We start from the raw sequence: 15,623 nt of genomic DNA, 5'->3' as shown, positions 1-15,623 counted from the left end.
ACGTTATAGGTAAAACCGCGTTATATCGAACTTGCTTGGATCCACCGGAGCACGCAGACCCACCCCCCCGGAGCGCTACTTTACCGCGTTATATCCAAATTCGTGTTATATCGGGTCACGTTCTATAGGAGTAGAGGTGTAAATATAATAATTTTGTCTTCGCTGATTTATTCCTATTCTGTGATACAGGAAGAGTGTCAGATCCCTAAAGGTAGTTTTAATGGGAAAAGACCATTAGAAATAAAAGCAATTTTCTCTCAACTTATGTGGAAGTTACTCTGCCTTGGTTCTATCAAGCAGGAGAAATGCTAGAATAGACTTGATTTGTATATCTTGTCATACCACAGAACCTATATGGGGTTCCTTCATTAGGTATTTCTTCCCTATTTTGAGGTATCTGTCAAAGAGAACAACTGTCTTTGCATTAATCCCTTTTATGGTAGCATCCAGATTATCTTTTAAAAGCTTATGGTACCTTGAAGAGAAGAGCCATTTAATTTAAGTTACAGGCAAAATCACCTGACCAGAATTTGAACCACAGGGCATTTCCACCTACTCATTAAAGTGACATTCTAAATAGGACCATAAAGAGCATATGTAGCTGCATCAGCAGTGAAAAAGTGAAAGTCAGCAGCCAGAGCAATTAAGTCTACAGGAATTTTGGATTTACTGTACTTCTTTCTATAGTCAGAATCTAAAATTAGATCTTAAAGCCACTTTCTGTCCAGAAGTAAGGCATGAGTGAATCATCACATTAAGAACTTAAGCTGGAAGTTTTATACCTTGTGAGACTCCATGTGTGATTATTTTCTATCCATGGGATCTGTGTTCTAAACATTAACTTTCAATATGAAAGACTTTTTTATAGGTTTACAGTAAAGGTGGAATCCACAATGGGCACTAGCTCTCTTTCTTGAAAACTAGACTTGGGAATTCTTTCTAACTTGTGAAGAGACTTCAGAAGCGATTATTAAAGCCCAGAGTCTCCCAACCCTATTGTAAGATTTATTAGTGTTATTGTAATAAGAAATACTTTGTCCTCTATTTCACCTTTGGGAAATAGTCACTAAAATTCTTCTTATTCACTGAGTTATGAGAATATTCCAATTCCTTAAATATTTGGGTATATACAATTCTTATGTTTGAACCTCAGTGTCTTCTGAGGATTCATAAACTTCCTTTTTGTTTCTTTTTGGAGGAGAAAAATTTGCTGTTAGAGAAGACAGAAAATGAGGAGTGGGGTGAATTTGTGATTTTGGCTTATCATTGAGGCCTCTCATCCTTTCTTGAGGATTATAAACCCATTGAATACAATAAAAGAACTCCCATTGCTTTCATTGGTGCAGGATTTCACCCAAAGAGTAGAAGGTTGCTGTAGGATGGCCTGTATCTTTGACTTCTTTCTGGAGGAAGTATACTTTAAGTCCTCCTAAGTTTTAAAGACCTCTTTATCAATTATTTTTAATGTTTAAGTTACCCTTCCGATGCTTCTTTAAAGTGATAGTACTAGTCTTTTTGTGTATGAGTTTGAAACATTATTGTACACTGCCAAGCCTGTGGTTCAAGTCCTCTAATTCAAGATTTATCTATAGATGACATCTGAATGATGGGAAAGTGATTACCTCTTCAAATCAGCAGACTGATCTTGTCTTGAAGGAGTTAAAGTCAGGTTGGTTATGGGGAGAGGATCCTCCATTTGGAAATCAATGTTGCATTGTATATCCATGGCATCTTCTCCCATTCCTCCTGACTAACCTCTACATGGATATTTCATACCCTGAAATGGTCTTTAGCCTCATCAGATAAAACTGTAACTAGAATTCAAGAGAGCAGTTCTTAATCAAGCAGTGTTTTCGCTGGCCCATTGAAATAGATGCCCAGAAATACATACTGGTGATCCATCCAAATAGCTAGAAGCAGGATACCAATCAGTTTCATCCATTACAGAAAATTGGAAACTTCTATGCTCCTTGAAAAAAGGAAAGTTTCTGCAGTAAACTAGGTTTTGGGTTTGTGTGTGTTTGTTTTTTGAGAGATGGGAATGGTTCAGTATCCCCGTGCTGTTTCATCTTGACAATATCAAAAACAGTAATAATAATAATCATTTGACACTTAATTATCAGTATGGTCTAACTCGATCATACTTACCTGGATTACATTTTATGCAATAATAAGTCTTGAATTTCAGGATCAATAGCCTCCTCCCCCACAAAAAATGTGATCTTTATCAAGAGAAAGTAATGCTCAATATACAAGGTATTCAAGACATAATGTAGGACCCAGCGCCAAAGTCTGCCCTTAGAGTATGTGCTGAATTCCCACTAATGTTCTGCATATCAGAGGACAGGCTTTGGGCCACTGAGTTCCCACTTGTAGAACAGGCTTTTTGCAAAAGATAAATTAGCTGTTATACTACAAGTGAATCAATAGTTTCTTTTTAACAAAAACATAGGTTTCTTATTCTATCCTTCCATCACTAGTGACTCCTCCCTCACCTTCATTTTAAGTCACACAATACAGAGAAAATAAAGTTTCCTTCCAAATTTAGTATGAGATATTTTTGAAGTCCAATACAGTACAATGTAAAGTACAATAAATGTGCCCTCATCTTACTTTTCTCATTTTGCTAATTGCTATTTTACTGATTTCATCTGACAGGAATATTCAGATGGGAGAGAAGCAAGGTAAACTTGGAAGGAGCTGTGAATATATCATCCTAGTCTTTATTTAGCTGAGCTGTCAAATCATACAGGAAAAAATGACAGTAATTCATCATTTCGATAGGCTGAAACCTCCACTTGTAGTATAATATGTGGTGACCCTGAGATACATGAGATTCTTGTGGAAGGCAAAATATCAAATTCATGTAATGAGGTTTTGCATTGAAATTACACACAAATCCAAGATATGTGGAACATACATTAGGGCAGGATATGGTCCTTTGAATGTTATTCTCAATGCTCGTACCAGCAGCAACCGTCATCTGAAAAAGGGGGCAACAGAGAGTCCACTCAATTGAATAGAATTTTTGAAGTGTACAGTATATTCAAATTATAGCATGCTAAACAGATGAATATTTAAAATTTTCATTCATACAAGATGACCTAATGCAATGTTCATCGGGTTCAACCCAAACTTGCAAAAAAATCGAAAGTATTGTTACATACAGTGTGAAAATCATGGCTGGCTAAAAGCAGTCTTGTGATGAGTCAGCAAGTTTCTATTATTTACCTCCAGAGAAATGAATGCAAAAGTCTGAAGCAGTGTCAAACAGTTAATTATGGAGGTGCCAGTCACAGCTCTATGGTTAAGGATAAGTTGAGTTTTCCACTTAAAGAAAGAATTCAACCTCTTTGTTATATCTGAATACAGGATATCCTCCCCAAAATTAAAACACATTCTCTGACTTTAGAGATTTTTTCTGACAAATTGACGGTAAAAATTAATTAATTTTTTTCCATTAAGAAATTTAGCATTCTATCTCACTCCTTTTTATTGCCTTGAATGATCTTAATAATGGAGTCTTTAACTTCTTATATAGTTAAAACTCATTGAAATCTCATGCATAGTCTATATATGAAGAATATCTTTAGAAATAGTGGTCATTTTGTGACTATTTTTCATAACTGTATGTTTCTCTTTCAGCGGTAGTTGATGCATAAAATATTTTTCTTCGGAGAAACTCTGAATGGCAATCTGACTGGCTGACATTCCTTCAGACCTTAATAAATACATCAGAGGAAATAAATAGCTTGTGTTTTTAAATTTTTGGTTTCATCAGTACTGAATTTTAATTTAAAAGAAAAAAATTATACATCGAGAAAGTATCACCATAAAGTAAAGATTTCCAAATGTTTGATTCAAATGTTGATCCTATATGTAACAATACACACAGTATACTGATTTCATGTTTATTATGGTCAAAATTCTTTGTCTCTTGAAATAAATACTGACCTAACTTAATTAAGCCAACGTTTACCTCTCACTCTGTAAAGCTGGTGTTCATATCAACAAACGTCTATATTTTCTTGCTACAGTATTTATCTATAGCATAACAAGAAAGTAGGAAAGATACACCTGCACTATCTGTCAACATTAGTTTTATAACTACTTTATTATTTATGGAATGAGGAATTGAATTCATGCTTTTCAATAATTTAGTCAAGTAGTAACCAGGCATATGCACAGGTTATGCTTTTATGCATTTTCACCTATTATCAAAATATTATCAATGCACTTCAAATGTGCTTTGTAATAATATAAAAAGACTTAAAAGATTTTTAGTTTTTTTATTTCTTAAAAGGATTATGCTACTGGCGGAAACAACATTTAAAACTTGGATCTCCAAACAAACAGAATCTGTTCATACACACTGAAAGGACTATTGTTTACTTCTATGAGATTTCCATTCTTCAGATTCTTGTTGTTTATTGTTTCTTTCTAAATTGATAGATTATTCCAAGAAATGTTTACAGTGCTTTGGTCAAATTTCTTTTAGTTTGGTTGGTTTTTGTTTAGAAATTTACAGAATGTCTCTAGATATAGATTAGCTACATTCAACAAGAATGTTTCTGTGCATAACAAGTTCACAATCAATTCACAGGTAATGTGTACATGGTTCTTTGACAAAACCACTATTCTGGAATTTTAAAAGAAAAACAGTCTATATGATATCAGCATGATATAGGCTTTAAATAGCAGTATCTCAAAACAAGGAAACATACAATTTAAACAATGAATGAATGCTTTATATAATATCACCACTTTCAGAGCTTGCTTAAAAAATTAGTCCAATTCCTATTTAAAAAATGAGCTTCAGTATTTACACATAAATATCTAAAATAAAGCAAAATACAATTATTGAAAATCCTGTGAACCTGAGAGATTGTATATATATTTGTATGTATGCATTTATTCATAGTTATATATATGCACTCTATAGACGTGATGGTGATATCTTGTGAAAAGCTGGGTTTACCATACACTTTTGACTGCTGCATCTGCCCTTTGGCCCACTAAGCTGTCATCTCTGGGATGCAGAATTCTGATAGTTCTTACCTCTGATGAGCTTCAGACACATTTGTTTTAAAGAGCCTTTGAGTTTTTTTCCTATTTTTCCCCTTCCAAAATGTGGATTTTATACCCCAAAGAACATTGCGTGGGATATGTATAGTCAGTTCTAACCTGTGGCAGGTTTAAGATTTAATATCTTCGGACGCTTTAGGGATAGCATGGAAAACTTTACATAATTGTAAATAAGTGACCACTGATTTTTCAATGCTATAAGGCACTTGCTTCTATCCCTGGTAATTTCCTGAGCAGCTGGTCTCATGGTCATTGCCAAGTTTTAGGAGAGAAATGAAAAACAAAATCCAATACATATTTTAAAACTTAAAAATATTTCCAATTTTTTTTGTAAAATAAGTGGGATCTATAAAATATATATTGATCTGGCGTAAAGATTTTGCTGGCTATCATTTTAGATTTAATAAGTAATACAGCCCTACCAAACTCATGCTGATAAAACCTTTTTACCACATATTTAATATTATAGCAAGTACTTAGTGGTACCTATTATGACTAATATTTACAACACTTCCTATTACAATTGAAATCTATTACACTTTGATTCACCTCCTCAGAAAAAGCAATAAATGAACAGGCACTGCAAAATGACAAAAAAAGGACAACAGGTTCAATTTGGAGAAGTGATTTCAGAGATGAAGCCCCAACGCATAAAAATACTGGGACTGTCAGATTGCAAACATGAACTGTGAACCACATCCACACTAAATTAATCCAGGCTCCAAATTATAAAGCAGTTTATGTATCAAAACCACAACTTGACTTGAAACTAGATATTAATTGTAGGGCAGGGCAGACTTTACAGCACAAGTGAAAGAATTTCCATTTGTGAAAAACCCTACAATTAAATAGATGGCCATATTCTGCACTTTCTGAAATTTCTAAGGGTTCTTCTCGGTGTTGCCCCAGGTATAGTAGAGTGCAGTGCATACAACTGGTCCGAGGTAACAAATTGCATGGATGACTGTGCTTAGCATATCAGATAAGAGTGCTTTCAAACCTGCTATATAAGTGCTGGTGTAAATAAATGTTCCTGGCTAATGCTGCAATCTGGACTACCAGAAGCAGCTGAAGAGCCAACAGGTCCCCTAGGTTGCAAACTATAGAAACAATCAGCAGGATTGTTCCCTGAGTTGGTAGCTATCACTTCCACAATTTCCTGTGTTTTTTCCCTCTAGACTTTTATCTGTGTTTTTGTCCCAGCCCCTACACCTGTTTGATACTAGGAAAGTTGAGCAACCACATTATTTAGATCAGATGAAACAGAGAGCAATATCATCACATATGAGTGGCTCTACAATCCAACTCATTTTACCATCTCTCTGTTGAAGGAGTGGTGACAGAATAGAAGCCTCTAGTCCTACTTACTATATAAGGAGTCATACAGTAACTAATTCAAGGTCCTCTTCTAAAGGAAGGTATGGACTCATTCAAATTCAACTCCACCAATCTCTATCCACAAAAAAGACAGTTTTCACGGTCAGTGGCATCAAAGTCTGCTGACAGTTCTAAAAGAATCAATATAGACACTTAATAGGTTAGTAGATCAATGAAACCAGTGTAGAATCTGAGGACTCAGGAACTCAGAGCCTACCAATCAGTTGTTAAAATGATGGCAGAATCTTGATGAAATGATGAAAATCTCCACCAAATAGAAGACCTGATGTTTCCTGATAAGGGTTTTGGTAACCAAGAGGGCTATAGGTACTAAATCATAGTTCATACCCCAGAGCTCCCCAAAGACTGCCAATCAGTAAGTGGATTTGGTCAAAACCCAAACAGAAGGCCTTGTGTTTGCTGTTTCACCCACATTTGTCATGGATCACAGATCCCAGAGACTGCTAATCCAGTTCATATCTGATAAACTAACAGAAAACTCTTCAGAGCAAGAAACACTCCACGTCCCAAAAGAGACAGATCAACTGACTACCTTCTGGAACTGTTCCAGATGGCAGATACTTTGTAAACACTTCAGTGAAGGCCAATTGTGTTTTTTCCCCCTCCCACAACAGCCACAGCATACAATTTCAAGAACTCTGTGTTACAGGTGGCCTGGTTTAGAAAGTAATTTCCACTGCTTCTGCTCATTCAAAATCTGAAGTGCAGTGGCATGGCCTCTATTTACCACAATATTCCCATTTTAACCCTATCCCAGGACTTGCACAAAAGGAAGTGATATTTCCATTATACCCATTTTTGGAACATGGCACCTCCTACATTGAAGAAATGATGCAACCAGCATAGTCACATCACTAACTGAAACTGATTCAAACTCATGAAGGAATCAGTCTTCAACAGGAGAAATCTGGGATAAAAGAAAAGGCAAATAGATACATGCACAGGTATGGAAACAAGTCCTTGCTTTGCAGTCCCAACACACACGTTGATGTTTGGCTGACTGCCTCTTAGGGTGTGTCTATACTGCAATGTAAACCCAGGGTCACTGGAACTCTAGCCCACTAGCTCAGTGTTTGCAAGGCCTGGCTTGAATGTCCTAAGTTCAGAATTTCTGAACCGAGGTCTCACACCAGTGCTCAGGCATCTGCAGTGCCTTATGCAGACTCGAGTCAAGCCAGGCTTCCTAGTGCCCTCTCCAGCTGTAGCCAATCTAGCCCTTTGTTTGTGGTGCAATGTGGGAAAACTTGCTTGCCAACCCCACATTGCAGGAAGTTGTCACAGCCTGCCAACACACCCTGCCAAACCATCTTTTGGGTCTGCATGCTCTCGGCAGCCGGAGCCAGCGACAAGGAGGAATCACCGTTTGAAGAACTTGCCTTGCTTGGGCTTTCACTCTTGTTTCAGGAAACAGGTAGAGCATCCATGAGACATTGGTGGACATTTTGGCAGTTTTTCTGACCTCCCAAAGGCACCTTACAGAGGAGGAGGAGGAGGAGGATAAAACAGACATGGCAGACTTGAACTGGCTGATGCTGCTCACGACTCTTGGTGTAGCCACTGATGCACCTTTCATAGACCTGAGCCTTTGGAGCAAGGCTACAAGCATAGACTGGTGGGATCCATCATCATGAGGACCTGGGATGAACAGCAGTGGCTCCAGCAGTTTGCCTCAACCCTCCAGCATCATGGCTACCCAAGACTGCTACATGTCCATTGTTAACCAGTTTAGTGTTGGAAAGTTAGCTGAGAGTAAAGTGGTGGTGGAGGTGAAATCAGGAAAGTGATTTACCCAAAAGTAGGTGGCCATAAACAATATCCCTGAAGTAACTGCTTGTTTTGAGAGATTGGTGTTTCTAAACTGCATTGGGACCACTGATGGGTCTCACGTGCCCTTGTTTGCCCTCCTCAAGAAGCATGAGTGCATAAACTGCAAAAGATACTACTCCACTGTAAAGCAGTCCCTGGATTACAGAAGCTGATTTATGGATCCCAATGTGGGCTGTGCTGAAAAAATTCAAGATGCCAGGATTTTCTGCTGATCAGGGGTCTACCTTCATGGTCAGGTCAAGACACTATTCTCACCAAATGACATTGTCATAAATGGAATTATTGTCCCCACTATTATTCTAGGAGACCCCCCCACACACATACACCTCCTTTGGCCTTGGCTTATGAAACTATAACCTGATCTCAGAGGCCCTGGCAGAGGACATTTTAATTAAACTCTCAGTAGGTGTAGAATGGTGGTTGAATATGCGTTTGGCAGATTGAAATCCCACGGGTGCTGATACAGACACATTTGGATTTCAGTGTCATAAATGCTGTCCACATTATTGTGGCTTACTGTGCTCTTCACAATCTTTGAGACCCCAAAGGTGAGCCTTTTGGCCCTGAATGACAGTAATGGATTGCTGAACAGGTACACTCAGCCAGAAAGTGCACCTGTCACAGCTGCTACAAGATGCCCCCAGGCAACACAAATCAGGGATGCTCTGTGCTCTCACATTAGGGACTTGCATAGCTCAAGGAAGAGGGAGAATAGTATGTTTATGAATGTTTTTGTACAGAAATGTTAACACAAAATGAGGTAGTCACTGTACACAATGAATGGGGGGATTTTAGTTATAGATGACATGACTGCTTATGAAGTGGGGGTAAGGGGCGGTGCACTGTGTGGCAAGAACTGTGGATTTTCATTATGGATTGATGTAAACAGATATACTGCGAAATTATGTTTGGAGAAAAACTTCCTCGCTGTATGTTTATCTTCATTATTCAAAATACACATAATATGATGTGATGCAGTTTATTACTTCCTTAATAAACAAATAAAAACTTTCTTAAGAAAAGTTCAAATAAAATAAAAGCCGTTAATTTGGGAACAAGGCTATATTACAAAACACAATATTAAAGCATTGCTGGGCAACCCAGAGGCCATTAGAACATCAAACCACGAGTAATAAACTGTCAATAAAACCAGTAATAAAAGAAAGTGCAAAACACACACATTGAGTAGTATCAGCAGTGAAACCAGTACCAACAAATAAATCACCTCCTTTTGCCTGTCCCTGGACCCCCTGTTCTCCTTTCCCCTTTTTCCATATGTAGCACGCACTTGATGCTGCTGCACAGAGGTGGAGGCCAAAGGGGTACCTTTGCCCTGTCCAGCTATTTGTAGGTCCTGGATGCATGGTCCACCCAGCTGTGGAACTGTGCAAATTGTTCCTGGTCTGCAGTACATGGTACCATGGAGGGATCAGGACATGGAGTGGGTAAAGCAGGAGCCTGTACTCTAGTGGCCATTAGCGAGAGAGAGACTATTGTCTCAGTACTTCAACAAAGGTTTAATGCCTCTCCAGAGAAATGTGCTTTGTGAAATCTCAAGGCCAAAAAATACTTTCTAAAACTGTGCTTCAATATACTGTAAGAGGAAAGCTTCAGATCACAGAAGCTCTGTGGACACAACTGAATTAATCAGAGTGAAAAGAGAGCACAAACAATGGTGAGTTAAAATGTACTTGGTAACTGAGCAACATCTGAGTGGAGTGGGCTGGTGGCCTACAGAGGTGGGCCTGAAAAACACACGCTTCCCCAAAATGTGCCTGCCTATCTGGAGTTTCTACTATGGGAAAAATTTCACAGCTATCAGCACCTGGGACTGGATCAAAATTCATTGTAGAATCAACAGGGCACTGTGTTGGCGTCCACACAGATTACTGCATCCCTACAGTTTCCGATACTGCCTGGTCTGACTATATCTATCTATGGACTCTATGCAAACACACATGATAATACAGACTCCCAAAGAACTACACAGCCACTCCCCGTCACCTGGAATATTTCTGAACTGCATACACCCCCCAGCCACATTTTGGACATTGATTTAGTCACCCATGGATTACATTTCATTCTTCCTTCCCTGTATTGTTTACCGTTTACAGGTAGCTCATTATGCTGTGGCATGGCCAATTTGTATGGAGCAGTGTACTAAAGGAAAAGCAATATAAGATTCTTACTTTTAACGCCCCAGCACATCTACGTAAGAATGAGCAAGTAGCAAGTAAAAAATTAAATGTAAATGTTTAACTTTTGTTTGTGCTTCCCAATATCCATTTTGAATTTCACATGGTTTGGTGCAGGTGAAGGGGTGATGCCAAGGTGCTGGCATGCATTCCACCATTAGGAGATACATGCTGCTACCCGCGGCTTATAATAAAAATTGTATTGGTTTATAAACCAGAAATCCCTCCAATTCATATATTAACAACAAACAAACATGGAGCCAAACACCAAGTTCTGGGGTTCCTTCTGCCTCTTCTACTGCTCCTCAAGGGAGTCATCTACAGCTCCTCAGAGTATGGACCCAGGACATGCTCCGGCAGCAAAGCCTCCTCAAGGACTGGTGTGAGCACCTGAGTTACTTCACTAGCTTGATCTGGTGCCTGTTGGATCCTCTCCAGTCTGATATTAGATTCAGGGGTCAGCAGGTTGACATCATGGCTGACCAGGCTGTCATGAACCATTGGTGGCTCAGTGCTCGACACAGTACCCAACACCCAGTGAAACTCTTCATAAAAGAGGCAGGATGATGCCAAAGTTCTCAGAGGTGCAGTTCTCATCCCTGGCTTTACAACAGTTGCTTTTGAGCCTATTAAATCTTCTCCCTGCACTGGTCACCAGACTGGTGAATCCCCAACGCAGCCAGCTCCTTTGCTATTTCCTAGTACACATGGTCACTCCTGGCATTTTTACTGAATTTGAATGTTTTGCTTGCCTTGCACCAGAGATTTACCAAAATCTGCTTGTGATCCTGTGACCCAGATAGCAGTGCACTTGGCTGGGGACTTCTTGTTGGTGGCCATTGCAAATTCATGAGTAGGCTCACTCTGTTTGCAGCTCAATGAATAAAATGGAAGGGTTAAACATCAAGAAGTTGTACTGAACTAGGGGGATGGGGGGGTTGCTTCCATTCACTGGGAGTCGATTGGTTAGTCTTGGAACGACAAGGAACACCAGTCCAGGAGATTGTGGGATAGCATTGGCAGGCTGTCCAGACCTGAGCCTGGGGGACCCAGGCCCAAGCTACTTCCACACACAGCAATATGATGGAGTTTGGTCCCAAGTCCCAGTATGACTCAGGCTTGGAACCCCCCTGCCCTTGCCAGGTCATGGGTCCGGCCCAGAAGACCTGTGGGCCTGAGTCAGACAGAATTGTGTATAGATAGAAGTGGGGGGTTTGGCTTGAGCCTGAGCCCAGGCTTACACTGTAGTGTAGACATACACTTAGGTCTACAAATGACTTTGTGGTCACAAATTGGTTTTTGCCTACTGGGGTCTGTTAAGCAATGGAACTGAGAACTTTGATTTGTACAATGTGTCTGTGACGAGAAAAAAATGTGTGGGTGAAAGTATACATGCATGTGCACACGTTTGCATATACATACACAAATGAGAGGTCAAGACAGTCTTAAAAAGTGAATCATTGACTGGATACAATGGAATAAAATAGGTTATTCCTTAGTAAAACTGAAGGCCATGCTTCTATAGATTTAGCAGAAACCTGTGATATTCCTAGTATACTAATTTCAATAATAAAAATTCAGCATCTACCAATGGTTATTACACAGTGACATCTTAAAAAAGGCACTTACTGTCTATTCTAAACATAAGGGAAATGTGATACTCAGATACCAATACAGAGTCCTTAGAGGATGACTATGTTTAAAGTCTGCAGTTCACAAAACCACTGGGCAAATACTTTTCTGTAGAAGTTATTTTACGGGTGTGTTCTGTTTGATAAAAGAATTGTTCGGAGTAAATATTAGTTATCATTATTTGCATTACAGTAGCACCCAGAAGCCCCAACCAAAATCAGGGCTCCACTATGCTATATTCTGTACTTACATATAGTAGGGGAGGGAGAGAGAGAGAGAGAGAGAGAGGGCCCCTTCCCTGAAGATTTTACAAACTACAGAAGATACACAAAGCACACAGAAAGTAAGTATCAGCATCCCTAGGTGAGCAACTGAAACTCAGAGATTAAGGCCCTACAGTTATGTACATGCTTAACTTTAAGCGGGAGAGTAGTCCCACTAAGTCAATGGGAGTATTTGCAGGCTTAAAGTTAAGTGCATGTCTAAGTGTTTGAAGGATAGGTGCCTATGTGACTTGACCTATACAACAGAGGAAGTCTGGTGACAGAGCCAAGAACTGATCTCCGATCTCCCAACTTCCAATCTGGTGCCATACATAAGACCATATACATGATTCTTCTTCGTTCACACTCATCCTACAGACTCAGTGGGAACAGTCGTGTTGAAGGCACCTCCTCTCCTTTGCCTGTTGAAGGGGACCCCGAACCCTTTCCCCCTCCTCAAGTGCATCAGATGAAGGAAAATGTTAGTATTTACTGTGTTTTTTAAACTAAACCCAGCACGCTGGTACATATCCATTGTACAACTTAGCAAATTATACACCTTCATGATTTTCTTAAGCTTACAATGCAAAATAAATTGGTGAATATTTCATAATTCACATTCAGATCTCAGTAAATTGTACTTCTGGTGTATATAGTAAAACTGTGGCCCAAATTCTGTCCTTGCCATGAAATTCAACACATAAATGATATGTTAAATTCTGCTCTCAGTAAAATATGAACAATCCCACCTCAGTCCCTTACATTTTAATGGAGAGGTACAAATATATTGGAGGACAGAATTTGGCCCACTTACTAAGTCACCGATGCCATCTAATTAATGGAATATTATCTATATTTCATTGGCAATTATGCTAGAATCCAAATTTGAAGCTGTCTGATATTTTGGTGGGTTTTATTATTACATGCACAAAAGATCAGAAATAACCTTCATTCACTGAATCAAGTGATTTATATTGCTATATCTTCCTACTGACTGACCTTAGTATATCAAAGTTGCCTTTGTGAGAGGCATCTTATCTGTAGTTGTCAGCTGGTTCTGTGCATACTTTGATTTCTGTTGTTATATCATTAAACCAAATAGAAATCATTTTTATTTCTCCTTCCTCCACAAATAAATCATTAATAGAATGATTGTTTTTTTCTATCATAATTTATCATCCAATTAACACTTAGTCTAGTCAAACTGCATAGTAAATAGGGCTAGTGAATGACTGATCCCATACTGTGAGCTTTGTGTTACCATGTCAGCAGTATCTAAAAATTCTTTATTCCATGTAAATTAAAGCTATGGAAATCTCATTTAATTACCAGAATTAAAAGAAAATATAATTCTATTTAAATTAATTATACTTATACATTTGGATGCTAATGATAAGCAGCAAAACCACCATTTTTTGGGTCTTTCTTTAAATACATAGGCACTCAAATATTTCAGTGATGGAGCACTAGCATTTCTGCACATGCTTGACTTCAGACATGTGAGTCTTCCCACTAAGTGAAATTCAACTACTCATCTGCATAGACTTATGCACGTGCATATGTGTCCGCAGGATTGGGGCTGTATGCCTACTGAAGTAGGTAGGTAGATAGATACCGTACTATAAGCAAAACTCTTGCTACAGTATCACTTCAGTTATGTCATGATATATTCTGAGGTTATACTTGGTTAAGTAAGCATTTAAAATATGTCTTAGTGATACTTTTTAAATTGTTATATTAACAGAGCTTGACCTGATTAATCGTTTTGGAAATACTTTATAATATAAATGCTGGGGACCATAATTAAAACAATATTTCATAGTTATACAGCAAAATATTTTGTGATAACTTCATTAACAAATATATCTAATTTATAGCAAATCAAGTCTTAGCTGAATAATTACAATAGCATCATTTAAGTTGATATATCCATTAAAATAGCCCAAGATTTCTATCTGTGATGATCCCAAATATAAATTTAAGAATATATTTCCCTGACTAATGAAGTAATAAAAACATTAATGGTTTTAAAAGAATGTATTCTGAATATGCTGCTAGTCTGCAAAGCAATGTTACTTTTTGCTCAGTAAGGAAGAAACAAGAAACTGCCAAAATTTATAATAAAACAAAGCCTTTACAAACTACAAGAACTTTCCAGTAAAAAATGTAGAAACAAAGCAAAAACTCATGTGATAACATGTAAGGAAAATTGGAAATGGTGGGAACATTTAAAAAGTTATGTTCATTCATTTGCAAATCTGGACTTGTAGAAATCACACTAAACACTTTTTCAGTGCCTCAACCAAATATACACAAACCCATCTTCTCAGTTCCAATCCACACTGTAACTCTGCATAATGAACTTGCATTTGAGTCTACACTTAAGAGAGGATCTCTAGTTGTCCTTCAAAAAAAATGGAGGGTGAATATGTCATGCTCTGGAGTCCTTTATTGACTTTGCGAGCCTTCTGGTGGACCTTGCGAAGGAGAACAAGCCCAAGAAGAGTACATGGCTCAGGTAGAATGTGACTGTTCTCTCGTGAAGACAATCAGAAGAGAGGACTCTGAACTCTCGCATTTAACAAAACATCTAGTGAGTCTTTTGCACTAGGACATGGAGCTTTCTTCCTATAATTTTTGTCCAAAATTACACTATTAGTCCAGAAAACAAAGCCACAAAGGCTATGTTTAAATTGTCCGGGTGAACTAAATACACATCAGCCAGCATACTGCAATAAAGCCAAGAAGGCCCTGTTTAAATTTCAAATGGTCTCCCTCTTTACCATATCTTAGACTAATACATTACTTCTAATTTTTTCTTTGTATCATCAGGTAATAATGGATCCCAGTGTAGGAAGAATAAATGAAATGTCTGTTTTGTTTATTTTATAATAAAATGTTAAATCTGGATTTTCTCTAAGCATGCTTGAACTTACCATAGTTTCTTTCAGCAGAGCAGAAGAGCAGCTGCATGTTGTGTGACAAACTGCTCACTGGTCTGCTGGAAGAAGGATGAGGGAGGGAGAGGAGGCAGAAACTGCTGAGCATACCTTCGGGAAGGAGTGCAGGGCCTGCTCCCTCCTTACTACGCAAGGGTGTACAGTACTCTCAAGGGAATGGAGGGGAGGTGGGGCCAAGCCCACCATGCACTGGCCTGAGTATCAGAATGGGAACACTGGAGGAAAAAAGGTTATACCCTATGCAGCAGCAGGTGTGTTTCCTG

At 38.5% G+C, this 15,623-nt stretch overlaps 1 protein-coding gene across 7 annotated transcripts in view; it reads right to left on the bottom strand.

Moving 5' to 3' along the window:
- The window catches only part of PPFIA2 (PTPRF interacting protein alpha 2), a 617,960-nt gene that overhangs the window by 331,861 nt on the left and 270,476 nt on the right, over positions 1–15,623 (bottom strand). For 5 of the 7 annotated variants that reach the window (XM_074941964.1, XM_074941966.1, XM_074941963.1 and 2 more), the window contains one exon: positions 2,921–2,983. The exons of the other annotated variants lie outside the window; for them this stretch is intronic. In XM_074941964.1, the coding sequence (XP_074798065.1) occupies positions 2,921–2,983 (63 nt within the window). The remainder of the gene's footprint in view (positions 1–2,920; positions 2,984–15,623) is intronic. 7 annotated transcript variants of the gene reach the window in all.

The sequence above is a fragment of the Natator depressus genome, chromosome 1 (genome assembly GCF_965152275.1).
Source record: "Natator depressus isolate rNatDep1 chromosome 1, rNatDep2.hap1, whole genome shotgun sequence".
NCBI classification, from domain to species: domain Eukaryota; kingdom Metazoa; phylum Chordata; order Testudines; family Cheloniidae; genus Natator; species Natator depressus.
Note: the sequence above shows the minus strand (reverse complement) of the source record. Positions and strands in the feature narration are given on the sequence as shown.